This window comes from Podarcis erhardii (genome assembly GCF_964252035.2).
Source record: "Podarcis erhardii genome assembly, chromosome: 8".
NCBI classification, from domain to species: domain Eukaryota; kingdom Metazoa; phylum Chordata; class Lepidosauria; order Squamata; family Lacertidae; genus Podarcis; species Podarcis erhardii.
Window position 1 is genome coordinate 54,236,259 of NC_138499.1, and position 27,255 is coordinate 54,263,513.

A 27,255-nucleotide genomic window follows, 5' to 3' on the forward strand; every position below is an offset into this window, starting at 1 on the left:
TGTGACCCTCACCTGTTCCAAGCCTACTCCAGCTGAGAAATCACACCCCTCCACTCAGAGCTAACAAGCCAACAAGCCCCACCTGGCCAGCTAGGGATCTGGCTGTGGGCCCTTGCCTGCCTCAGCCTCCTGCAGTTCCCCTTCCATTATTACAATTACGATTGTCACTTTGATTAGTTGGCTGTTTGTTATATAAATTCCTGCAGGGACTGAGTGTTATCAAAGTGTACATAAAAACGGGAGCAACTGGAACCAAGTTTAGAGCCCTGGTGACCTACCAGCCCCAAATCAGCCCCCAGTGAAACAATACGGTCTTGAAAAGGAACATTTGTCTCCCGGTTGCTGACTACAAAAGTGCTGTTCTCAATTGGAACAAAAATCCTGTTCCTAAATACTGCTAAATTATTGACAAGATCTAAACTATCTGTCACACAAACTCATGAATCAAGCATGTATTACATTTCCCCTTTATATGAAAACAGTTGTATGCATTATTTATAAATGGCTTGGCTGCTAGAAGCGGAAATTTTACACTGGGAATGAACTCGAAATCACTGTAAGTTGTCTACTAACAGGTTGTGTTATAGTAAGTTTAGCCAGTGCTATTTTTCTAGAAAAAGAGGTGCCGGAACTCACCATGAATGTCTCCCTTGTTCTCTTATAATGTCAATGGCGCCCACCCAGTTCCGGATTTACGTATAAGCTAAACAAACTATAGCTTAGGGCCCCACTCTCTTGGGGGAGCCCCCCAAAAAATTAAAGGGAAAAAAACTGGATGTACATTTCCAAAATATAAGATTAAAAAACAAAATAAAACCTACATACAGCAACAGTGTTTTGTGTTGTGAAGGCTCCTATGTTGTATTTCAGTTCAACAATTACTTTGATAAAATACATATTTTGTTATGTGCAGATGGCTTTAAATACCTATTAGGTCCATAAATTACCATATAGCATATATTCAACACAAAAAACCAGCGACAATTTGTTGTTGACAAAGGACAACTGGACATATAAAGGGCCACATTACCTTCAGCTGCTTAGGGCCTCATCAAACCTAAATCCGGCCCTGCGCCCACCTGAGAGGTGCCAGAAGTTCCAGTGAGTTCCAGATGAAAAAAGACCTGCATTTAGCAGTAATCTGTTGGGAATTACTAAAGTTGAACAGCACCATTAGTTTGTCTGTTTGTTTGTTCTTGTTTTAAATTGAAGGTCATTTGAATGAGGAAGTCATGGGTCATGGAGTGTACACTCATGTTAACTGTTACCAAACAGGTTGCATTATTGCAAGCCTGAACAATCTGTTTGGCTACAGGTGACAGTGGAAGAAAAGATCAGGGAAGAGGCAACCTATAGCCCTTCAGATGCTACAATACCTATCAACCCTGCCCATTGGTCATGCTAGCTGCTGCTAATGGAATTTGTAGTCTTACAACAACTAGAGGGCCACAAGCTCTCAATCCCTGCCCTGACGACAAGAAAAAGCATAAGGCAGGGTGATAAACACATCAGTCAAGTGCAGAGAAATCATGTGATATGTGAACAATTACCATGGCTATGACCTACTGTCATTTCTCCCCACCATGCCTCCACCACCACCCTAGGATTTGGGAACTTTTATTGTCTTTTTAGGTAAAACCAAATACACAAAGCTCTGTTTCAGATGTTTATAACTACTTAATCACTACCAGATTCTGCTACTATTATTCTTCATAGAACTTTTGTAGGTGGCGTCAAATAATTTCCCACTTAAAAATTATGGCTAGGCATTGTAAAAATGTTTTGTGACGAACTGAACCAGCCTGCAATATCTTGAATGTGCATTTTTGTTTTTGGAGGGAGAGGAATAAAAAGTTGCTTGTTTCCTTATGAACTTTATCAGTACAAATAAAACGTCTGCATCAAGAGTCCACTGGGGAACATTTAAAAAGTCAGGATGATGGGGACAAGATTTACATCTTCAGGACGACACTGGCATTTCTGCAGTAACAAGCACAAAAGTTTAGGCCAGGTGGCATCTTTCTAAAGGAGGCATCATCAAGTTCACAGTGTATTGTGATGCAATCTCTGGCGTATTATAAGCACAGCAAGTGGAATCTGGTGGGAGAGTAATACCTATTAGAAGCAACTTATAATCAGCCTCTAGTATTCCAGCAAACTGCATAGATTGATGACTTCCCATTCATTAATCATCTGCTGGTTTACATTTTAACACAAAGGCTTCCTGAAGCCAAAAGACATCTAAGCCATGATATTTCATTGAAGGTTTCAAAAGCAAAGGTTAATTCACCCAGGTAGTAAACTGTTAAGACGTATGTGTATTCTCATTTGATGTATACTATTATAACGCTGTCTGATTATTGCAGTCACTGTACTGTCTCTGGTTTAACTCCCTGATACCACCGTTTTCTGTTGTACTTTTTCTGCTCATAACTATTATTGAGTGGTCTCCTTCTGTGGATTTGATTGGCTTGCCAATTTCAGTAGATTTAAGCAGTAATTATAGGAGATTATTATATGACCTACCAGCATGAGTTTGACCAAACTGTGGGAGGCAGTGGAAGACAGAAGTGCCTGGCGTGCTCTGGTCCATGGGGTCACGAAGAGTCGGACACAACTAAATGACAAAAATATGAGATCACCTTTTCTATACTGCAGTTCCCCAGCAGATTGGATCAAGATGGTCATGAGATGTTTGTAGAACCAGCCATACTGGGCTTCCTCAACCTCGGCCCTCCAGATGTTTTGAGACTGTAATTCCCATTATCCCTGACCACTGGTCCTGCTAGCTAGTTTTGTAGGCCAAAAACATCTGGAGGGCCGAGGTTGAGGAAGCCTGAGCCATACTAATCCAACCTTTAATAATTCTGTGATCTGAATGCAGGGGAAGCTGAACACTAATATTGCATTAGAATGCCCTGTCATCCTAATCACCCAAGCTTCATGCTATAGATGTCTTTGCTCCAGACTAGAGGGGAAACTGCAAAAGATTCTGTGACTGTAATTTATTCTGAGACAAATGTAAAGGGCTGGCAGGTACCTACCAATGAGTTTAGAGCAAACTGGAGAAATCTATGTGAGATTTACCTTCGTTTCCCCATTCATTTGGCATGCTTCCAGTGTTGTGTTTAAAAATACATGGTGACAGGTGGAGCAAGAATACACCCTTTTCCAAATCTATCGCGGTCTGTAACATTACAGAAACAGGTCCAACAAAAAAGGTACCAACTATACTTTTCAAGCACATTTAGAGCACATGCCCCCCAAAGTATTCTGAGTACTGCACAGAGTTATAATTCCCAGCAATCCTTAACAAACTACAGTGTCCAGAAGTCTATGAGGGGGGATATAAGCTGCAGGAGCACCATATTATTTACACATATTTGAAGCCCAAGATAGGTTGTAGAATTATTGTTGACATCAGCTCTCCCTTTACACATATCTTACCATAGTCTTTTAAATGAATGATAAACCATTTCTGGAATATCAGTGTATCTTGTTAACATCAAGAATATGTGCAATTTGCAATTGTTAAAATATAACAATATTCATGAGATTTGTCTCCTTCCCCTCCCCACTCCTTTCCTTCCAGGTCACAGCCTCAGCTCAACAAAAGTGACTCGTGCACAGACTTTTCCCAGCTACGCCTCAGAGCAGGATGAGGAGCACGGGCCACGCATGTCACTGTCTAGCAGCTATGGATTCAGCTACAGCTCAGGCCTCATCCAATGACACACACCCTGTGTCTAACCAGAGAGACAGTCTAGTGTGAAACCTGCCTGTAGGCCCTGGAAGCCACTTGCCATTTCCTCGGTGTCCACAGAAGACAAGCCGTAGTGAAAACTGAGGACACATGTCTCCAGGCTGCAACAGTGAAGGTGAAATCTTGGATCACTGCTTCCCTGAGGGAGAGTCTAAGTGTTTTATTTATTTAACTTTTGTATTTGGTTTTGTCCATATGTTTGGGGTTTTTTTTAAAAGAAAAATGTGAAAAAGAAGAAAGAAGAATTTCCTTTGCAGTACTGATGGTGTGCAGCTGAAGTTTCTGCACAACCACAGACGCTGCCTGTTTGGGGGAGCGGGGAGCTAAACATTACATCTTCAATGTGAGGCTCTTGCCGATCAATTAAGCTGTCAAGCTTGCTCATCCATGACAGTAGCCATCTTTATATCCTAGGCATCAGTCTACCAACTGAGTCATTCTTGCAGAAATGGTACCAGGCATACAAAATTTGAAATATACTTTAGAAGGAAGTATGCAGTCCTATTACCAATTATGCACAGTTTACTTCAATGGGATTTATGCATGGGATTTAGGACGGTAGCCCAAAGTGGGATTTCTGAGGAGGCACCAGTGACTCTTAATCAGGTTCTCACCACTACAGTTAATACACAAGATAGATATAGAGATAGATATTGTCAATGGGATGGGATGGCGGTGCTTAGTAGCCTTTCAGAAAATAGATTGTGTTGTGTGTTAAGAGGTCATATGCCTATAATATTTCCCACACTGAATTTTTATGCCCAGATTCTGCTGTTGTGTACTCTGAACCTAATAATCCAAAACTTCCCATTGGGGAGATATCAAGGGAAGACTGTCACAAAGCATTGTCAAAGTCTTCCCATTGTAGATAATATTTAAATAGTGAAGTCTGAATTTATAGTCAGTATACTTTTAATTCTGTATACTGTGCAAGTGAGAAAATTGATATTACATTGCTAGGCAGCAGCCCAATTTCCATATAGTTTTATAGGGCAAGATGCTTGGGCTGGAAGAAATAACTACAATTTCAAGTTCTGTTCTTATTATTCAAGTCTTCTTGGTTAATATGGATTTGTTCTCGTCGTCAACATTAATTTTGTTCTAGATTCCTTGTCTGGTGTCTAACTCTGCTATACAACCATAGGCTAGTCATGATTAAATTTCACAGCCATTTGTCTCATTGCAACGTTGCTTTTTTTACAGTCTCCTACAGTGGACAGCCACATGAAAATGAACTGAACTGTGTGTTTTTTAGTCTTCCTGAAATCACAACAGGTCACTGTGCCCAAAACTTTCAGTCTTTTTCTAAAGTTCAAAAAATAAATGGCAGCACCTATGAGTAGAATAAATGTGAGACAACAGGATTTCAACAATCACTAGGAAACTGTATGTTCTGAAGTAATGCTAATGCCTATCGCATTCCAGGACATCACAATTTATTCAGCTAGGTCTTCAAATAACAGAGATCTACTGTAACTTAAGAAATTAAATAATTGATTGACTGCTGGCCACTACTGGTGCCATTCTTATACCTCTATCATAGTATCATTTTCTAAAAATAAAAAGCTGCTTTTGGCCTAGCATTCCCCCACCTCCTTCCAAAATTATGCAGTTATGACTGTGAGTAAGACAATAAAAAGAGCAACATCTTCACAGGGCAGCATGTAAAGTTAAAAACATCAAGCAAAGTTCAAAAATTAAAATGCATTGTTAAAATATATAACCAAAGATGAAAAGAAGTGGCATAAAATAATAACTAAGTCTGTGGAAATGAAAAAATACCTTCACCAAAATGGCATCTGCACAGGCGTCAGGCAAACATCTTTGGAAGAAGCATTCCAAATTAAGGGTGCCAGCACTGAGGAAACCCACCCTCCCATCAGATAGCAGGAGAACCCTGGGATTTCTCTGCCACATACCTTAATATTCAGGCTGGCCCTACCATTAGGCAGAGTAAGGTGAATGCCTCAGGTGGCAGATGTAACGGGATCAGGAGCAATAGCCTACCTGGTAGTTCCTTCTAAACTCCCTGGACAGTCCCCTCTGTTGTAGGACATGGCTGTATATATCATATGGCATGTCCTGGGTGCCCTAAATTAGCCTGCTGCAGGTATGATGGAAGATGCTGCCCTATTGCCAGTGTTGAAGTGAAATTCAACTCCCAGTCTGGCTGGCTTTTTAACATGGGATAGGGAGGAGGTGTCCTATTCTCATTCACCACAAGCAGCCAAATTTCTTGGGCTGTGCCTGCTGGGTGGGTATGCATGAAGGCAAGCTGTCCTTCATATCCCCTGGCCCTGAACTATGAAAAACTCTAATGGCCAAAACCAGCAGTTCAAACTGAGTCCGATGTACGTGGATTGACTTATCTACCAAATGTTCTCTAGACATAGGAGGGTCATGAAGCAAGATCTCAGCGGCTGACCTCTAAGGGGAATCAGAAGCACTCTAGAAATGACAGACCTTTCAATAACCCAGACGCAAACATTTTAGGCTTTAAATGTAGTAAGCCGTTAAGAAACAAGCTAGTTTAGTGTGAACAAAAATGGAGGCACATGTTCCAAATAACTTGACCAGAGTTACAGTTTCTGAACTGCACCATGAGTCTTCAGGATGGGAGGGGTTCTGCTTCAGCCCTTCCAATAATTCAGTTCCATGTGAATTTCCACTGCAAGGTACTGCAAAAAAAAAAAAGTCTTCAAACTGCATCATTGGGAAAATGGACAACTGAATGCCCTTATAACTAAAGTGTAATTTCACAAAAGTCTCAGCTGTGAAACTGTGTCAACAGCTTTGGATCATACTTTGAAAATTGTAAGTTAAAGACAGGATCTCTGAGCACATATGAAGTATGTGCCCCCTCTATTTCAAATTAGGGTTCAGGATGTAATAATTAGAAAATACTACTGTCAAGAAGGCCTGAACTACTCATAATGACTCACGAGTACGTATTCTAGAAGGGCACCAGATAGGTGTTCCTCCCTCATTTAAGAGTTCTGTTTTTAATAAGTCCACAACAAACAAAATGAGACATGGTCAAAACAAAATAAAAAAATTCCTTCCAGTAGCACCTTAAAGACCAACATGAGCTTTCGTGTGCATGCACACTTCTTCTTTAAGGTGCTACTGGAAGGAATTTTTTTATTTTGTTTTGACCATGGCAGACCAACACGGCTACCTATCTGTAACTGGAAAAATGAGACATGTTAGAAATCAATAAAGGGACAGACACAGTGAAAGGCATAAGCGTAAATGCACAAAAGGTCCCCCCCCCCCCGGTCATGTGCTTCAATCTTCATAAAGCTCATTGTAATGAATGTGTAGAAAACAATTCTCATAACACTTGAAATTTTAGGGAAGAAAATTCACTGTGAGCAGACTGGGTGTTTTGTTCCGTTGTAGAACTGACAGCCTTGTTTAGCAGTAGAGTTTCCTGCCTTTCGTTGTTTTATGAGGCCAGCACTGGATGTGTTAAAAGAGTCAGAATCTTCTCCCTCTCCCCACTACCTCTGTAAGATCAAGTTTTATCTATTGGAATTTGAAGACAGAAAGAAAAGATTTCTTTAAAATGCTGTGAAAGAAATGTCTGCTTTGATTAAACATTTATTGATACATTAGGGTGGGAGATATTCCTTCCCCCAAGCCATTCCTGCAGTCGTAATAGATTGCAGACTTTTACACCTCAGTGAACAGCTGCTGAATGAAACCAGTGTGTGATCTGATGGAATTAATCACGCCCCCTGTCTCTGTCACTTACTCTTCTTTTATCTCACTCACCGTGTTTCTACTACCCAGAGAGACCAGCTTTCTCTGTGGAGAAGTGTTGAGCTACCTACCACCACAATGCAGAATTTCTGTTTCTAGCTGTTGCCCCCTGTCTTCTTTTGAAGCCGTGGTTATTGACATTTGTCATTTTAAAATAAGGAGTTGTATGTAGCATGTGAGAAATCCTTCCCTGGCCAAAAATATTTTGTATACAAGAACCAGTCCTGTATAGGCCTTGCATAACATTAGTGATACAAAGCTAGATTTCACTAATGCAGCTGAAAAACTTCCCATATTTTCTCCAAGTCAGTTATTATACAACACTGGTGCATGTTGTACATCCATTTGGCTTGGACTGTGTTCTTATTACAATTTAAGTAGATTAGCATTCTTTGATTTTTTTTAATGGAAACCACTTCTTTCCCCCACCCTGCCCCACAGTTTTATTATATATTCTACTAATAGGAATGCCCACATGCATCACGCTCCAATGCTGAGCCTTTTTTCTGGGGGTACTCATAGGTATGCAGTACCAGTATCTCCTTTTCTAAAAGAAAAGCACTGGTTAAAAATGTGGCACTTGCTGTAACAACTTCATGCTCCAACTTATCATTGTTTCTACTGTTCTCAACCAGTAAGGGTCGGTTGAAAGAGAACAACTATCCATGATATGTATTTACCAATGTACGTCTTACTCACAAAAAAGCTAACAACCAGTGCTATTCATGATTGGTCAGATGTGAATAACATTAAATTCCATGGGGTTTGCCTCCATACACCATTCCATATATGTACATATATGTACATTTTCTTAAGTCTGTGTAATTTAAGCCTGCTTCAGTCTACCCACTTCTCACACTTTTAATAATTGTAAAAGGAGCTCCAGTTCAAGAACAGTCAACTTCACCTATAGTTCAAGGAAGGAAGGAACAAAGCAACCAACCAAGTAGAAGCATAAATATTCACATGCCAATAAAGCAAAGCTGTGTTTATGTTGATATATGTACAAATAAAATGGCCCTTGGAGAAATAACTTTTTCTTATTCATAGCCTGTAAAAATGGCATTTTTCAAAGACAACAGTGCACCAATCCTATTGGCTACTGAAACCCTTTTGGTTTTCTTATCTGAATTGCACCTTAAAGAATGTAAGGTTCTTTTGAAACCTGTCCTTTTAAATGAATTTCTGCACTGAAAACAAAAAGTGTGCACCAGGATATAAGTATGGCAGATGAGTAAAATAAACAACAGCATATACCAGAAGTATCGTTAGCATAAATTTTGAAGTTTTAATGTGGTACATTTAATGCACAGCCTTGCATGTCTAATGCAGCCCTGAAATTAGCCATTTGTCCAAGACTAGAAATTACTCTTCCAGGTCAAGTAGGTTGCCAAGCCAAGTGCCCAAGCAGAAACAGACAGACATGGTTGAATGGTCACACTACTATAATTTTTGCAGCTGGAATACTATTCTACATATGAAACATTTCCAAAAGATTTGAGTGACCACAGTTATGGTCAGTAAGTTATGCATTGCTGGGATCATCCATTGAACTTGACTTTATCTTGATTTCAACCAAGACCAATAAAAAACTTACCAATAACAGAGTTACAAACAAAAAGCTGAGAGTAATGTGTACAATCACACTAATCACGTAATTGTTCATTATGGATGTTCTAAATTTTCATTGCATTGATATGAGATATATTTGGGATAAATCTCACATCTATTAACAATCACAAGTACAAAGCTGGGAACAGTAGTTTTTCTCATTTATCTAGTCCAGATAAAATGTGTGTTTGTGCTATGGACAGCTGGTAGGGGTGACATGAAAGCTGTTCTTACCTCTTTACCCTGCCTGATCTTTGCTGTTTCTTCACTGTGCCAAATAGTAGAAAGTCTTCAGCAAAGCCTACCTGTTTTTCATCTCATTCTTCTAAAGAATTGCAAGATCCATGTGGTTGCCTCCTTAATTCCTGCTCTCCACTTTCCCTTGTATGTTTGCTTTTGAATCAGTTTCACTGCCTTGGTGAAGCTAGAACAGTTCCCCCTCTTCTTCTATTTAAAGAGAATCTCACTCTGCAGACAAAGTTCTCTAAGAAAATCATATGTAAACAATTTGAAAACACGGTGATACATTTTTCTATGAGATGCTGTTGATATCCCCAGTTGTGTGGTGGACAAAACGTAATTTAAGTGTGTACAGGGCAGCCGTGGTTTTTAATGGTTTAAAAACAGCCTTCAGCTACTGTTCACTGACACTCTCTTTTGACTGAATGGTACATTTACTGTTGTTTCCTGTTCTATTTAATGGAAAGAATTAAATACACTGCTCTGTGTGATGTGATGATCCAGTTTTCCCTGTGAACCAAAGCATCTATGAAATTTGAATTAAACCAGATTAAACAAATACTAAGATGTGCTGTATAATTTCCCCTCTACCCCCTCCCCCTGCTTTGAATGTGAAAAGTTTGCGGCAGAACAGACTGTGGAAGCATCTGAGATATGAACAAAAAAATAAAGAATGCTTACTAGATGAAAAGCAAACTAATTAAAAAAAATACAAGACAACAGTAATCCTTTTCATTCTGTTTAGACAACATGCTCGCTTTCTTCCAGTATAAATTTATTCTACTACAAAAAAACCCCCAGAAACACTGATTGTGTTACATGAAAGAGCTATAAACTCAAGTCTTAAATAAATTAGTATAAGGCATTTCAAGTTCCAGCTGGGTAGAAGTCAAATTACTAAGCACAGCCATACCCTTACATATGGGAACAAAACAGCTGTGTGTACTGACTGCTGTACCAACATAATTCACAGACGGGGAGCAGGGGTGCATTTCAAAAGGAGGTACATTTCTGGGCTATCACCAGAAACTGGTAACCTTCCTCCAGTGTCTTGTGCAAGTCTGCAGATCCCAATCAAGCCACTCTTACATGCTCCCCAGTCCACAAAATACGGCCACATATGTACAAATGCCTAAGCCAGATGTTTCCAACCTTTCTGAGCCCACAGCTCAACTTAACCAACTGCATTCTTTCTGTGGCTCCTTGGTGGGGAAACGAGCTTCGAGCCTCAGAAGCCCAGTTATGTCACCCCTTGTCTGTAGAGCTGGCAGTTCCTCACACCCTTGTGAAGTGTTCCCTCCCCCCTCCCCTCTCCATGGGAGTCCTCTGGGCAGCTGCCACAGTTGCCCTTGGTCTCTGAGCTGTCCACCCCACCCCAAAGAGAGCTGCCTTCTCATGCTGCCCCTTGGCAGCCTGGGTAGAGGATTCCCCCAGACTTAGCAGCCCGACAGAGACTGGCCAAAGGTGAACATGAGGCCAGCACTTACTCACCTTGGGAGGCAGCAGTGATGGCAGCAGGCGCCGGGGCTGCTGCAACAAACTGCACAAGCCTTTGGGAGGCAGAGACACAAGAGGGCATCAGAGGAGGCAGGGAAGGAAAGAGGGCCAGGGCCAGTGCTGCCTGCGGCACCCTTGACCATTATTCAGGCCAAAAGCACACTGGTTGAAAACCACTGGTCTAAGCAATAGCTGTAGCCACTTTTACCTAGATAATTCCCCCAGCTACTCCCTTTCAACCTCCACCACAGCCTTCCTTTCCCTCCATGTGATTAACAATCTCCACGAGTGAGAATGATGGGTGCCACAGCATGTCGTAGTACACATGACAGCCTCTACACTCTGCCTAAAGTGCTGCCGCATGCCCATTCTCCATTGACATTTACTTAGCAAATGGAACTCCTGATCGTTGGTAAATATTGCAAATTTCTTTACTCTTATTCTTTGTAAATTTGATGATGCAGTTGATATGTCAGACAAAACAGAACATCATTGACATAACAGAGTTTTATGGCACACACTTCCAATACATCTCCATTTCCTGAGTTCTTTGCTAAAACACAACAGCATCCACTGTAACATATGTGACTTGGATAAGGAGTCACAGATGCCAAAAGATGGTTTCTAATCATGGCAGGCTCTTCAAGTCTGGGTGAAGCAAACTAACTAACTGTTGTAATTCCATTTGATTTTGCTGTAAAATAAATAAAGCTGCACAATGTCCTAGACTGTCCATGTAATGCTGGAAAAACGTTCCTGATCTCCATCTTACTGGTTCAAAAATTACTGCCTTATGGAGATAGCTATTTAAATTACACTTTTAGCTACAAGCAGCTCCTCTCTCTCTCTCTCTTTGTTATTACCTATAGATTAAATGGAGCTGATGCTTAGTGATAAAAGTCTAGAGGAAAATACCTCTTTAAAAACAAACAAGGTAGTAACACTAATCAGTAAACTATCTGCTCATTGTTCAAGAAATAAGATAATCATCTCTGTTTCAGGAAGAACTTGAGAACTCCTAAGCATTAGAGCAAAGATCACTTAATGATCTTAACAGATATAGCACAGGATTTGTTCCCATGTGAATGCAATGCCTGAGTTGATTCTAATAGTGGTAGTATTTGCTACTTATCTGGCCCTAGATCATCTTTCACAGTCCCTTTAATTTCCACTGGTTATAACTAATAGCACTGAGATTGGGCTAACTCCTTTATAGTTTCTGGTCTGTGGGCACTGTTAAAGTCATGTCAATAGGAACTACGTAGCCCATATATGTCACCATATTATATTTTAAGGTGGTGTGAATTTTGAGGTTCAACAGCGTCTGATTTTACCTTTCTGAAAGAGATGAAACATTGTAATCCTGGACACAACATTTGGATTCCTACAGCTTTCCTTTTTCTTAATGTTGCTATTTCTTTTGGCTTTGAAGATAACATTTGAAAGCATACGGGCAATGTTGCTGAAATTTCAGAATGCAGAGAGGTGACTGAAGAAAATGGCAATAATTGGGTACAGTGCAACAACATATGGAGAACAACAGGTTCCTCTTCCCTGCCTTAGGCATTCTGGATGCCTGAAGGAAGTGTGTTTTGAGCAGTGCTTTCTTTTCATTCCTCCCCATGCTTATTCATGAACAGTTCTTGCTCTCAATTAGAGTTTTCATTTCTAGTTTTCATATTGACAAACTGGAGCATGTGCAGAGGAGGGTGACCAAGATGATCAAAGGTCTAGAAACCAAGGCTTATGAGGAACAGTTGAAGGAGTTGAGTATATTTAACCTGAAAAAGAAGAGACTGAGAGGAGATATGATGGCCATCTTCAAATATCTCAAGGGTTGTCACATGGAACAAGCCTGTTTCTCCTACTCTGGAGCATAGGACTTGAACCAATGGCTGCAAGATCCAAGAAAAGAAATTCCGACTAAACATCAGGAAGAACTTTCTGACAGTAAGAGCTGTTCGACAATGGAACGGTCTCCGTCGGGAGGTTATGGACTCTTCTTCCCCAGAGGTTTTTAAGCAGAGGTTGGATGACCACCTGTATGGATGCTTTAGTTGCATTGCAGAGGGTTGAACTAGATGAGCATTGGGGTCTCTTCCAACTCTATGATTCTATAACTCAACCTCACAATAATTTATTCTAATTGTTTTCTAGCGGTTGACAGGAAGAGTCCATGTGTTTTTGTTTTCACTGGTACAGTAGAAAAGGAAAGACTTGGCATCTGTTCATTTGCTTTCTATTCTCTGCAAGCTTGAGTAATCATATTACAGCAATGGGCAGGAACTTCTGCTCAGGCTGCCTGTTCTGGGCAGAAGGAAGGGTGTGTGTTTGTGTCCATATTGAATTGTGTCCAGAGGAAACATACCTCACCAGGAGCCAGCAGCAGCTTTGGTATGGAAAGTGGCATCTGACCTACTCAGTGCTTGGCTGCAAGACAACTTAAAGCCTATTTTCAGTCTCTTATTTCAATAGTCCACTTATATTCAAATTTGTATTAGCACAAAGCAGCTCTGCTGACATTCCAAGTCGCATCACAGCCTATTTGTCTTCCTTGCTCAACTATTAATCTCTTGACCCCTATGTAAATTATCTCTTCGTATATACCTACAGTCTTCACACAATTCAATTGTATGTGTGTGGGACTTCTTCAGTCATGGATGAGTGAAATGGTAGTGGAATGGGTTTTTTCTCTCTCCAGTCACATTCCCAATGTAAAAATTGTTGGAACCTTGGCTATAGGTCATTCACATAGTAGACAAGAGGTCATGTTCACATATGTCTGTGTGAGCAATTTGTGCAGTTGGCATAGACTGGATCTTCTGTCATTTGTCCTCTGCTAGTATTTACTGCACTTTGACAACCAGGTCTTCCATATTTCTTTGAAGGCTAGAGAGGAGAAAAGTAGAGAGCAGTGAGGAACACTGAGGACTACCACCCTATCAGAGATGCTTACGACAGAGGCAAATTTGAGGCATGTAATGGCTTTGGACGCTGATTGCAATGCCCATACACATTGTGTCTGACTGAGTATTCTGGAAACAGCTTTTCAAGTCTTGAGTTGGGAAAGGTGTTTGAGGCATAACACCCCATGGTCCAGTCCTACCTCCTACCCCAAGCCAGAAACCTCCATGCACCATCCAGTTTACAGTGTACAAAAAAAGCAGAGAACAAAAGCCAAATAGGTTTCTTTTGCCAAGAACAGCTGAAAAACTTCACAAAACCATTCACAGAACTCAGCGCCTTATTCCTCCTATTAGGGCTGCATCAAATGCTCTCCCTTTTTCTTTTCTTTATAATTAACATAGTTGAACAAATTACTGGAAAAATAGCCATCTCACCAAAGGATCACCTTGTTTTGATGCTTCTTGTCAATCTCTTGTTCTCTTGGCTGCTGCACCCCATTTGCCTTCACTCTTTGCAGTCTCATTTGCCTTTGCTGGCAAGAGAACAAAGTGTACCAGGCCAGCATCAGAATAAAACAAAGAAGATGTTGTACGTCAAATAACTGCTAACAATGGGAACTATTTGTGACCCCCCAAAAATAACACAAAGCTAGGTACTGTAAATGGTTTTGGCTTACCCTTAACATGGTTAGTGGTAATGTATAAAACACTTAAGATGCAGCTTATGCATTCATCCATGCAAGCTGTTTGCACATGTTTGAGAAATCATATATCAGCCCATGCCTTTGAAATGTAACATGATAAACAATTCCTATTGAAACTTTGGCAACTTGGCCCTGAAGCTGTTGGACACCATCTCCTAAACAATACTTCCACAGACCATACCTAATACACTCTTCATATGCCCTCTGTCCTACACCACCAGCCATTAGAAAGAAACAGTGCTGTATCAGCACACAGATCAGCAGTGCTTAATAGTGCCTCTAGAATGGAAAAGAGTTCTCTGTTGTAACTGACTGATCCCCCTTTCCCTCTGCTGGAAATGAAAAGGATGAATAAAAAATGCAAAACCCACAGACTAATAGAGTCGTGTAGGTACACATTAGCCAAGCATCGAAGGCCACATGTTTAAGCACATTCTAAGAATGAATCAGGATGAGCTCAGCCTGCTTTGGAGGTGGGAGGACCCAACAAGTCATATGGCATTTTCTTTTTAACCACAACCTGTAGCTTATCACCATTCTCTTCTATGGTTAGGTAGGAGCAATGCCTGGTTTGTGAGCATATTTTAAAACAGAATCACAGAGTTGTAGAGTTGGAAGGGACCATGAGGATCACCTAACCCAGCCTCCTGTAGTGCAAGAATCTTTCACCCACATGGGTCTTGAACCCACAACCCTGAGATCAAGAGTCTCATGCTCTACCAACTGAGCTAAGTGTTATAACAAATCTCTGGTTAGTCTGCAGAGCATAAAAATCTTTAAAAGTTCAGAACCCCGCTTTTAAAATAACAATACCTCTTTTAGAGTGGTGATCCTACGACGTAGCAAATCAACTGGCCCAAAACCCATAGTTTGTTTTTATGATATACAAAAGTATCCTAAATGTTGTAACTGTTCACAAATACTGTTTCCCCTCCCCAAAAAGTGATCCATGCTTTTAATAGGCAAGTTGCGTCACTCAAAAAGCTTGAGAGGCACAGCCATTAGACTTATTGCATATGGTGAAGATGCTCCTCAAAAGGATATTCTGTAAGAAAGGAGGCTTCACCTACATTTGCTTGTGTGTGAGCAAGACGAAAGGCTTTCATCATCATCATCCTTTTCTTCTTCTTCTTTCTGCTGGCACATAAAAAAACCGCTGTTGTTAGACTTGACCCACAACCAGGACATAGGAATTTTGAGGTTCTGTGCAAAATATTAAGGTGGTTTCTGGAAGGTAGAAACCCTGAGCAAAATTTGCGTTTAAATGCATGACCAACTATTCATTCACTCACCTATGAGATGATCAAAGTGTTCAGTCATGTTCTGTATGTCTGCTAGGAACTAGCTGCAGCCCAGCTTGAGTCACACTTCTACATTTGCAACTGCGTCGTATCAAGGAGTGGGAAAGCACTTTTCCTCCACAGGAATCAGAAGGATAAGACCTCCCTCTTTCTAAATGCTTCCATGCCGGTTATCAGACAATTAATGAGAAAGGAGCATTCACGCATATACAGTGGTACCTCGGGTTAAGTACTTCATTCGTTCAGGAGGTCCGTTCTTAACCTGAATCTGTTCTTAACCTGAAGCACCACTTTAGCTAATGGGGCCTCCTGCTGCCGCCGCACCACCGGAGCACAATTTCTGTTCTCATCCTAAAGCAAAGTTCTTAACCCGAGGTACTATTTCTGGGTTAGCAGAGTCTGTAACCTGAACTTTAAGCGTATGTAACCCAAGGTAACTTGAAGCGTATGTAACCCGAGGTACCACTGTACTATGTAACTATGTAACTTGAAGCATATGTAACCCGAGGTACCACTGTGTGTGGCGAAGTGGTTAAGGGTCAGCCCAAGTCCTAGAGACCAGGGTTCAAATCCCCCCTTAGCCACGGAGCTCTCTGAATGACCTAGGGCCAGTCACTGTCTCTTGGCCTAACACAGTTTCCCAACCAGAGGCCATACGGCTCCCGGGGGGCAGGATATTCCAGGGGGGGCACAGATGAAAATCACAGAAATAGGGGAGCACAGCACAAGGCTAGGGGGCCACAGAGGGAAGTGAGAAGTGAAGGAGGGAAATCATTTTTAAAAAATTTAAAAATCCTGATTGGCTCATTATCCACTTGGCCAATCACAAGAGGTAAGGGGGTGGCCCACCAGAACCTAATGCTCCTTTTTGCCACATGCGTTTTCTTGGAGCAGTTCTTGTTTGTTTCCAGTGGAAAAGGGCAATCACGGAGGCTCTTGTTTTGATCAGTAGAGCCTTTGATCCAGGACCCCTAGGTCAGGTAAGTGTGGTGGTGGGGTGGCAACGGGTAGGGCTGGGAGCTGCTTGTTGTTGCCAGCAGTGCTGGGCCCAGTGGCAGCCTGGGCCTGACTCTGCAAGGTGCGGGGTGCAATCCACCACAGTGCCTAGCAGATCAGGGCCTTTGGATGCTGCCGAGGAGCAAAGAGCCTGTTGGCACCGTTGGCTTAGCTCTGCAAGGTACAGAGTGAAATCCACCCCAGCATCCAGCTGAGCAGAGTCGTCTGGTGCTGCTGACTTGCATCTTGTAAATAGCTAAGTGACTACTCACTGACTTCAGTGGGCCTTACTCCTAGACAAGGGTGTGGGGGGCTATAGTGTTTCATCTAGGCAGCCAGGGCTCCTCTGGATGACAAGATCTTTTTGCCCAGGTCAGTGAGGACCAATTGCTTCTTAAAATTCTCCCATAAATACACCACTCCCTGTGCACCTTTTGGACAGTATCTGTAGGTTTCCCCCTCTGTGTCAAATAACTGGGATCAAATAAGTGTTGTTTACTTTTTATAATACAGTGGTACCTCGGGTTAGGAACTTAATTCATTCTGGAGGTCCGTTCTTAATCTGAAACTGTTCCTAACCTGAGTTACCACTTTAGCCAATGGGGCCTCCCGCTGCCACCGCGCAATTTGTGTTCTCATCCTGAAGCAAAGTTCTTGACCCGAGGTACTATTTCTGGGTTAGCGGAGTCTGTAACCTGAAGCGTCTGTAACCCAAGGTACCACTGTACATGGAAGATGAATCTCCCTCGGGAGGTTCTGGGCTCTCCTTCCTTGGAGGTTTCTGAGCAGAGGTTGGATGGCCAATTGCCACGGATGCTTTAGCTGAGTTTCCTACATTGCAGGAGGTTGCACTAGAAAGATAACCCTTGGGGTCCCTTCCAGCTCTATTAGTCTCTGTTTTTTCTGCTTCAACAATATTTCATTATGTTCCTATCATTTTATGTGATTGTACTTTGTATAAATTATAAAAAAGCAATAAAACATGTTCTATTTATAAACAAAACATTTAAAGAGTTCCTTTTCTACCAGCAGGACGATGGGGGGGGGCATGGAGGTAGTCAGGATTTTTGTTAGGGGGCAGACTTTTGTTGAGGGGGACAGAACCTCATATTTGTATTGATTTGTGTGGATTTTTACTTATAGGAGGCAGCTGCTCTCCCCTGGCTATGTCCATGGGGGGCCACAGGAAGGAAAAAAGGTCAGAAGGGGGCCATGGCAAGAAAAAGGTTGGGAAACACTGGCCTAACCTACCTCACAGAGTTGTTATGTGGATAAAATGAGGAGGGAACCATGTACACTTAGCTCATCAGACAAAAAAGGTGGTATATTAAGTCGTATAAGTGGTAAATAAGTGGTATATAAATATATAATAAAAAAGTAAAATGAATTTTTCAATCCATTTGTTTGCACATTCATCACTGCTAATTTGAAGATCACCATTAATTTTAGCTGGGCATATATATGGATTAGGTTTTAAGTAGGTATCAAGTCAGTGAACAAATATTAGATAGAGTACAGAACAATTTGCTTACTTTTTATGATGACAAATAAGTGCAGTAATGATGAGGATCATTATTAATGATAAGACAGCAGTAGCTCCAGCAATAACAAAGATACGCTGATCAGAATGACTCTCCAAAGAAACTAGGAAGGTAAATGGTAAATGTTATTACTATTGCTCAAGAGGGAGAGAAACAAGACAATTTTCTGAGTGATATACAGTCAAATGAAATTCTAGTCAGTTTGTGATCATGAAGAGCAAAATAAATATACAAGTGTGTGTACGCACACACACGCAAGCCCATGTGTGCATGTGCTCATTTCTTCAGGGTTTCCAATTCTGGCTGCATGAGGAAAATCTAATCTGATATTCTGAAATCTGGAAACCCTGCTGGAATTTAACTGAAGCATAACAAGCTCTAAACAGTGAAGAGATCAATAATCCAATGTTTCATCTTCAAGAGCTTCAGCCTGACTCATTGCGTTATCTCGTCAGATGTAGGACTTGCTTCAGTAAAAATACCTGTTTCTAAAATTTTTAGAAAATCAGGCTCACATTAGTTGCTGTTTTGTTGAGAGTGAACACTGACTGCCAAACTTGTAGCCATGAAGTGCTCAAAAATAGATGTTCATGATGAACCAGTGCCTGACAAACAACAGTACAATTTGTGGGAATGCAGTGTCTGAAAAGGGTTCAATTCAGGTTGACTTTGTTCACATAGCTGAAGACATCTGACTGCATACTTCTACGGACTGCCTTTGTACCATACTCATTCAGGGTCTATGCATCTCAGTAAAATAATATCAACAGATTTAGCTTTTAGAAAAATACCAGAACCTGGAAGCTCTTAGCTTCTTTGCAGCAGTTTATGCTGTTCTGCGCTTTTGCAATATTTCATGTCTAGCATAAATACCCATGGTTTCTTAAGAACAAGGTGTACAAGTCAGAGACACATCACTTGTCTTCTAGATCTGCCCTATCTTTGGAGGGGAGTAGGTTGATAGGATACTATTAAGTGTGTGTTGGAGTCTGTTCATTTCCCTAAAGCACTGGCAAAAAATGCAAGTGCTTTTATATTGACACTTTTTTCTTCACGGGAGTCCAAAATGTTTGTGGGTGAGTGCTTTCAACCTTCACTGCCCTGACTTCAGGTATATGGGAGAAACGCTGACAGGCTCAACAGTTTACAATGCACTAAAACCTAACAAGTGGTTTGAACGGCTTGTCATGCACCTTGCCACAAAGGGTTTTACAACATTTGTCAAGCACACACACACACACACACACACACACACTGTGCAGGAAGAGGTCTCTGACAGTGAGAAACTATGAAGACACTTTCAAATGGGGCAAAAGAACTTTGCACCTAAGCAGATGTTGCACCTTTCATGTGGTTTCCTCCCACTTGCTTGTTTTTCAATTAAAATATGCCATGCAATGAGCTTGCAAACATCTTCCCAATGTCACTGAAGACTGAGCATCCAGTTTTGCACCAGAAAGCCAGGCAGCCTCTGGAGAGCACACAGCTTCATGTGACACAAACCAGATGGAGGATGCAAACATATTGAAATGGCCATGTTGAAGAGCAAGTATTTGAAATCAATCATTTTCCTGAACAAATTCAAAGTATGGCAGCAACAACACTGGTGGGGAAAAATAGCTGCATGTCCCTGTAAGTCAAATAAGGGTTGGTAAGCAATATGTTGAAATCCACGGCTACCCAAGAATTGTTACCTGCCTCGTGTGCGGAGCTGGAATTTCACTCTAAATTATTGTGACAAATGTATTGAGGGTTAAGACAATTTTCTTTATTGATTTAATCACAGCAGACTAACCTGTCTATTCATCTGGAATAAACTACCTGGAGCAGTGAAATAGCCAAGTCTGCAGATAACACCCTGTTCAGGTGTTGTTCCTGGACATTGAATGGGAACCTGAGATCCACACCAATCTTCCAGAGCTGAGCAGAAAGGCCAGAAGGGGATTTCTAAGCATTCTCAGTTAAAGAAGCTTGGAAGTTCTCCTTGAGATCTGGAACTCTAACCACTGTTGAAAACAGTATGTTGGATGTGATGGGAGTAGATGATGATGACGGTGATTTTCTTTATAGGAGGATTGCTATATAAGTGCTTCTGGATCCTCTAACACTCTCTTATAGCAGGAGATCTTGGGGAAGGAAATTGATTCCCTCCATCACTTCATTTTATCTGGACTGCTGGCTGCTTCCCTCCTTCACCACCATTGCTGGGGGGTGGTTATAGAGGGGCGGGTTGTGTCTATCATTTCCCACCTTCAATCTTTCATCTCCATCCTTTCCTATCCATCCTTTTCTTTTCTTGCTATTTTTTATCCAGCCAAGCCAAGCCCAACTAAGGTCCATTCTCTTTCGCTCTTTCTCTCCCTCCCTTTGCCTTGCAAATGCTTTTCAAAACAACTATTCAGCCTTTAATTTTACATGTGTTTAAATTAATACAAATGCCTACAAACAACAATAATTCTACAAACAACTGCAGGATTTTGTAAATCCCCTTCACTTACTGTTGCCATCAATGGTCAGTTTTGTCCAGACTGTGGCATTTGCACCATTCATCCCAATGTAAGAACAGCTGTACATCCCAGAGTCAGAAGCTGTGACATTCCGAAGTACAATTGTGCTATCCACCCGGGCGGCACAGTCTATCACTACACGGTCTTCGTAATCTGAACCATAGACTGCTATACCAGATGTATCACATTGGACTATGAAGTTCACATGGTCTGTATAGATCCTTTTCCATTTCACTTGATAAAGTGTTGTTTCAGGGTCAGGCCCATAGGTAAAGTTGACATTTGCTCCTGGTTCAGCAACCATATGATGATATGACAAGTTTCGAGGCTCAAAATCCCCTGCTTAAAAAAAGAAATTGAGGAAAAAAGAAACACTTTGTAAAAAAATAATAAATTTAACAACCACCCCCCGCCCTCTTATTTTGTTTTAGCAAAACAATTCATTGATTGGGCAGCATGCTTACTTGGAAAGAAAGTCCCACTGAAGTCTGTAGAGCTCACTTTTGAGGGTAGATGTGCATTGGATTTCATTATAAATCTCTTATTTTCCTCACCTCAGCCAAGAAAGATGATCTGAATCTCCCCTGCTGTGTTACAGTCAGAGATTACTAGAAGTCTGCCCCCTCCCCCCGTTTCGAAATTCTTATTTATCTAGCCCTTCTTTCACTGTGGATCATTTCTATCTGTGTTTAGAGGGTATGAACAGCCTCTTTCTGGCAAGGCAGTTCTTCATGCATGCTGCCACACACCTCCCTGGCTTAGGTGCTAATGGCTATAAAACCTGGAAGTCTAATTAGATGCTCCAGATGAACTGTTAACAATCGAGACCTTTAACATTGAATTTTAGATTTCTCAAGTTTGCTTCATTATTTTTTTTTACATGCAGTATCAGTCATAGTGCCTTTCTTTCATTTCTGTGCTGAATATATCCAAGCCTGCTGTTGTTTTCAACATTTTGGTTGGAATCTTAATACTGGGAGAATTCCTGAATAATGGGTATACACTATTTTCCAGAAAATGCAATGCAGTCATGCTTCACAGTTCTGAGGTTAAAAACAGGTCGTCACCGGATAACATCATAAAAATAGAATTTTCAATCCTTAAATCATGTCAAATAGCTCAAGTCCTTAATAGCATAATCCACCTAGTAGATTTTAGTATGTTGCTAGACCGTGCAGTCCTGAAGCCCAAAGTCAGAAGTTCAGAATGCAACAGCTGGACTCCCTGTCCCACAGAACTAAGATTCCTGGAAATGGCGGCCCATCATCCCGAATCATCTCACAGAATCTTGCATCCATAAAACTTGTCCTCCTTCTATGTCTTGTCTTTTAGCTACTGACGTTACCCCCCTCCCTCTCTTTGGTGTGTGTGTGTGTTTGTGTGCATGTAAGGCTAACAGTGCAGCTGCAGGAAGGAGATTACATTCTGATGCTCCTGCTTTTAGCAATGCAGGAAGGAAGAGAACACCAGGAAGCCTAACAGAGAGATGTTCTAAGAAGCAAGGAGCTGCTAGGAATGACTGAGGTGGGGGAAGAATCTTCTTGCATCTCCAAGAGCATTCATTCCTCTCCCCACCCCACCCCACCCCCACCTCGCCCACCCTGTTCCATGCAAGAATCCTGCTAGGGAGATCTTTTGCAGCTATTAAAGATAAATGCAGTAACAGAGCTATTACAAAGGTGATGTGCTTTTGTTATTATTCTTCATTGTTCTGCTACAGCTCCGGTTTAGTTTCTTCATGAGCAGATCATTACAATAGCAAGCATTTCCATGCCACTTGTTCCTCACTCATCTGAAAGAATGTGTGTCATTTTAATGGCTACCTATCACAGGTTCCCCTAGTTTCAGATTTACGGCTTCGTAAGCAACAGATCGGCTCTCCGTTTTCTCTCCTTCTGTCATATAACTACCTCATTTTTCTATCTTTTTTTTAATGCCTTTTAAAATGTAGCAATTATAGCGACTTGAAATGCTGACATACTGCACATAAAGCTATAACTTCATAAAATGAAAAAAAAGTAGAAATTATCTGGATACTGTATGTGCCTCTCCCCCCTTTGATTTTCCATATGGTAATAGAGATTTGGCTGTCATTGGCACTTACAATCCATTTTCATATTGCCATATTTTACGTGATGGCTTATTTGGCTTCATTTTCCAACAGTATTGAATCTGTCATAATGTATAAAGCACATAGGATGTATTTAGCATGATGCAGTGCTTTTATGTTAGATGAGAGAAACCAAGTTTCATAATTCTGTTCAGCTAGTGCCAGCCTTATTTATTTTTGTTTATTTAGATCATTTGTTTCCCACACTCCTTGGCCAAAAAGGCTCACAGACCTGCCTACATACTGGTACACGACGTTCTAATCTCTGAGCAGTGTGAGATCCCAGGGGTTTACCTAGGGTTTGGTTTCCTTGGAATGAGGGACATTGGAGACTGTGGATATATGGCTTATTTGCACATGTATACAACCCAAGCTTATGATGGAGGAGCTTACAGCATCAACACCTCAAGAAACTCTTGCCTCTCCCAAAGCCACAGCCTTGGATTCAAGCAGAAATCAAGCATGTCTCTCCCTATCAGGCTTGTGCCTGTCTCTTGTGTCTAGCTCAGTTCACACATGCATGTCTCTGGCCCTTGTCCTTCTCACCAACAGGTGAGGGTGGGGTGCTACCCATTTGCCCTCTGGCACAAAGCCACTTCCTCTGTTACCCTAACAACCCATAATTAGGGGGCCATTAACACGTCAACAAACTTGTCTGGCTATTCCAACAATCGAATTTTCCATTAGATTTTAACCATTGCTGAATTCAGGAATTAGAAGGGGCTCAGGCATACAGCCTACACACACACACACACACACACACACACACACACACACACCCCTCCCCCCCAAAAAAAACCCTCACAAAAATGCAATCATTCCGAACAAGGTAGTTCCTGTCTGCATATCTGCAATCTAGAAAACACAACACAAAATAAAAGAGGGACAGTGAGGGAAGAGGACAAAACAAATCACAGTCGGCCTTGAGCAAGTCACAATCACTTACAATCACAAGGGTTTAAGGCTCAAGCTTTGAGGCTACAGAGCAAAGGAAGAATTACAACTTTTTCCTATAAAAACTTGGCTACAGGACTGAGGACTTCTGGGAAATTTAATTTTAGTTTCTCTATTCTACCTTTTCCATCCACTCCCATTCCCTCAGGTGTGTGTGTGTGTGTTTAAACCTGGCTTATACAGCACAGCTTGTTAATGTAGAACAGGCATAGGCAAACTCGGCCCTCCAGATGTTTTGGGACTACAATTCCCATCATCCATAGCTAACAGGACCAGTGGTCAGGGATGATGGGAGTTGTAGTCCCAAAACATCTGGAGGGTCGAGTTTGCCTATGCCTGATGTAGAAACTAACAATTATTAGTAGTAATCATTTATTCATTGATTCATTAATGGCCAGTTACTGCCTTCTTTGATGCAGGCAACCATTTTAGTTATATAACAACCCTTAAAAAGAATAAAGGGTGAGAAAACCTCATGTTTCTGGTATTGTGTCACTCCAAACTTGTGTTTCTATGGTACCCTTGTGCTATCACTGAAGAGTCTTTTCAATCATCTCCCAACCAGAGGCGCAAGCTATGGCATTGTGTGAAAACCATAGGCTCTGTAACTGACTCATATTCACCTACTGTGTGCTACCTTCTGGAACACCAAGAACTCAGCACACTCATACACAACGTGAATATCTCTGGTTGCAAAGGAGTGTGATGTGCTCTGTGGAGGATGAAAACTGCCATGACATTTCCGCAGGCCTTTCTTGTGTTACTCTGGCTACAGTTGAAAAGAGAGAGAATACAGAACTCATTAAACTCAACATGACAGGGATTGCGCCTGCCAATCAGAAGACATCAGCTATGGGAGGCAAGTGTCAAATTCCCACTGAATTTCACAAACTGGACATCTAATTGCTTTTTATTCTACATGCAGACACAATATGAACCTTCACTTTGAAAACTTTTCACTGGGACTTATTAACAATCTGAGCTGGGGACTCAGTGTCCAAGTTCACTTATTCAAAGTCCAGAACGAGAGGCAACAAAACTTTCAAGCTACACAGGAAATCACCGAATAAAAGGTTCATTTAACAAGGGCTGCTAGCTTCAAGTTGGTAACATACGCACAGCGGCATCCACAATTAAACACTCCTAGCAGCAGGTGGAATAATTGGATAGCTAGTGTAATTCACCGCTGACAGCCACACAACAAAAGCAGCAATTCTCTTAGTGCAATTTTTCTTCTTTAGCTAAAATAGCTTTGGGAGGAAGATAATTAGTACACTAAAAGTCACAGATTTAGTCAGAGTTTCCCACAAAACACCTATATGTTCTCGGTTTTCTTGAATCTCTGACTAGCAAAATTGAGATAAGTCTCGTGTCAGTCTTGAAAGAGCAAAGGTGCTTGTGGGTGATTGACCTATTCCTCTCATTGTAAGCCAAACACAGTCATTTAAATGTTCATTTTTAAAGGGGATATGGGAGACCAATAGTTGTTATGGGTTTTTTTATTTAGAAAAGTCAGAATGAGGGAATTTAGATCATAGAAAAGGGGTTTCCTCAACTCTTTTTGCCATTTGACAATTCTCATTGCCAAATCTCTTTTCTAGCTGTTCCCTCCCACCACAGGGTTTCAAAAACATTTCTAATCCTGCATACATGAATTCAGAATTCCATGGGGTGGAGGAAAATTTGGAGAATAGAGGAGATACTGATATTTTAACAAAATTAGTTATGAGGTATGCATTCATTCTCTTTTAGGTGGTCAAACACTTTATATTGCTTCCATTAATGGTTACTTGTCCTTTTGCCACATGGAGGTTGCCTCTGAGCCACTTTGGTCCAGTATCCGGAGCAGTGGGGAGGGGGCGGTGTCACAAGAACAAGAGTTGCAGGACTTACATTAATGGTGGACTTTGGTAACTCCAGTTTCAGCGAGTCCCTGTGCAATGGCAATATTCACGCCCCACCCCTGCCTCTTGAGTTCCATCCCATCCCATCATTGTGGCATCCTCTGAGGCACCCGAGGCTCCGCACCCAGTGCGACCAAACCAGTAACGTTCCCCTCAATCTGCCTCTGCTCATATTGCAGCTGCATCCCTGAAAATATCTATTTTATTTTTAATCATAGCAGCTGATGTTTTCTTGCTGACAGATATGTAGGATTTGCACTTACCATTGATTTTATCATTTATTATTATATCATAAGAGGTTAATAAATTGAATTTATAATGTATACTGTAATTTACATTAATGTATAAGGCGGTACTTAAAACTATTACCTTACCTGATTGGACAACCTGTATTTTCTTTTTCCAAATCCCAAGCGGGAAAGTATGAAAAGAGCATAGATAAAAGCCAGTATCTTCCCCAGTTGTGCTATTGAACACCAAGGACTTGATGTTCGAGGTATTGTTAGTAACACTGACTCTGTCCTTATATTTGCTGGAAATGTGCAATTGGTCAGGCAGTTTGAAGACTGCAATGTTCTCTTTGCGTTCCTCCTTCTGCCAAAACATCTGGACTATATTTGCAGCCTTCGGAAAGACACATTCAAGAGTCATGGCACTGGCAAGTTTCACAATAGAATCCACATGTTCTCCTTCAACTGTGACAGAAACAAGACAGAAAGAGAAGAGGGGAAAATGCTGTTATCTTCATTAAACTCTGAACCACAGTAACACCTGCAGCATCTAATGATCAAGCTAAATGCTTCCAGAACCAACAGCCCCGCTCCACCATCCACACCGAGTACAAGTTGACCAAGCTCAGGCTAAACAAGGATCTCCAAAGGGTGAAATTATTTCTATGGAACTTAACTACAAAACACGCATACGATCTGCAGGCAAGGTATCCAGAGATTACACCAAGCATGCTACTTAAGAAACTTATCTTACTTTGATATGATTGCAGAGCAGCAACAATGAAGAAGGCAAGGTAATCCATCTCCAGTACTACTAAAAAAAACAGACGCGAAAACTGCATCTAAGTGTCTGTTTCCTGACCACATGGTGCATCCTGTTGAAATGAGCAAGCAAGATGAAAAGCCGTTTCCACAGTTTTGTAGAAATAGCAAGAGAGACTAAATGTCTGCATGACCTATGACAAGTCTGTGAGAATCTAAGATGCTCCCCTTCTTAATTTAAGTTACTTTCACACCCATCCTAGCTGCTCAGGTTAGCAGGGCTGAGCGGTATCTGATTTTCAGCATCACAATATATCACCAGGTAAATATCATGATAGCTTGATATATCTACGGTGGCAGAGGATCTCGCCGTACCTCCCCACAGCAGTGGGGGGTGCGTCGCACTTCTCCGCCACAGCTGAGGGCCTTGACAAGGCTCCCCATAGCGGTGGAGGGCCTTAAAA

The 27,255-nt window shown here is 41.3% G+C and overlaps 2 protein-coding genes across 7 annotated transcripts in view; one reads left to right on the forward strand and one right to left on the reverse strand.

Moving 5' to 3' along the window:
* DOK6 (docking protein 6) overlaps positions 1–3,972 on the forward strand; it is a 174,618-nt gene extending 170,646 nt beyond the window's left edge. The window contains exon 8 of the mRNA XM_081875125.1: positions 3,593–3,972. Coding sequence (XP_081731251.1) covers positions 3,593–3,732 — 140 coding nt within the window. The 3' untranslated portion in view covers positions 3,733–3,972. The remainder of the gene's footprint in view (positions 1–3,592) is intronic.
* A 4,254-nt stretch (positions 3,973–8,226) lies between these two features.
* On the reverse strand, positions 8,227–27,125 carry CD226 (CD226 molecule). 6 transcript variants are annotated; one of them, XM_081873573.1, is made up of 7 exons: positions 26,784–27,125; positions 26,174–26,494; positions 20,823–21,173; positions 18,316–18,427; positions 15,557–15,623; positions 14,218–14,315; positions 8,227–13,765 (listed from the first exon to the last, which is right to left on the reverse strand). In XM_081873573.1, exons 1-7 carry the CDS (start codon positions 26,869–26,871, stop codon positions 13,723–13,725), a joined length of 1,080 nt encoding a protein of 359 aa, XP_081729699.1. In that variant the 5' UTR covers positions 26,872–27,125; the 3' UTR covers positions 8,227–13,722. The 6 variants fall into 6 exon arrangements, with proteins under 6 accessions (XP_081729699.1, XP_081729698.1, XP_081729696.1 ...); XM_081873572.1 differs by having other exon boundaries at positions 14,229–14,315; positions 20,823–21,170; positions 26,784–27,124; XM_081873570.1 differs by having other exon boundaries at positions 14,229–14,315; positions 26,784–27,123.
* Positions 27,126–27,255: the final 130 nt, after the last annotated feature.

Bases quoted from the DNA above. Each gene is read 5' to 3' on its own strand.
- CD226 (XM_081873570.1), bottom strand. From the start codon at position 26,871: ATGCAGTTTTCGCGTCTGTTTTTTTTAGTAGTACTGGAGATGGATTAC. The intron at 21,174-26,173 runs GTAAGGTAATAG...TCTTTTTTTAAG, and splicing joins AATACAGGTTGTCCAATCAG to CAGGGGATTTTGAGCCTCGA. The intron at 14,316-15,556 runs GTAGGTGAAGCC...TTCTCTTGCCAG, and splicing joins TTGCTCACACACAAGCAAAT to CAAAGGCAAATGAGACTGCA.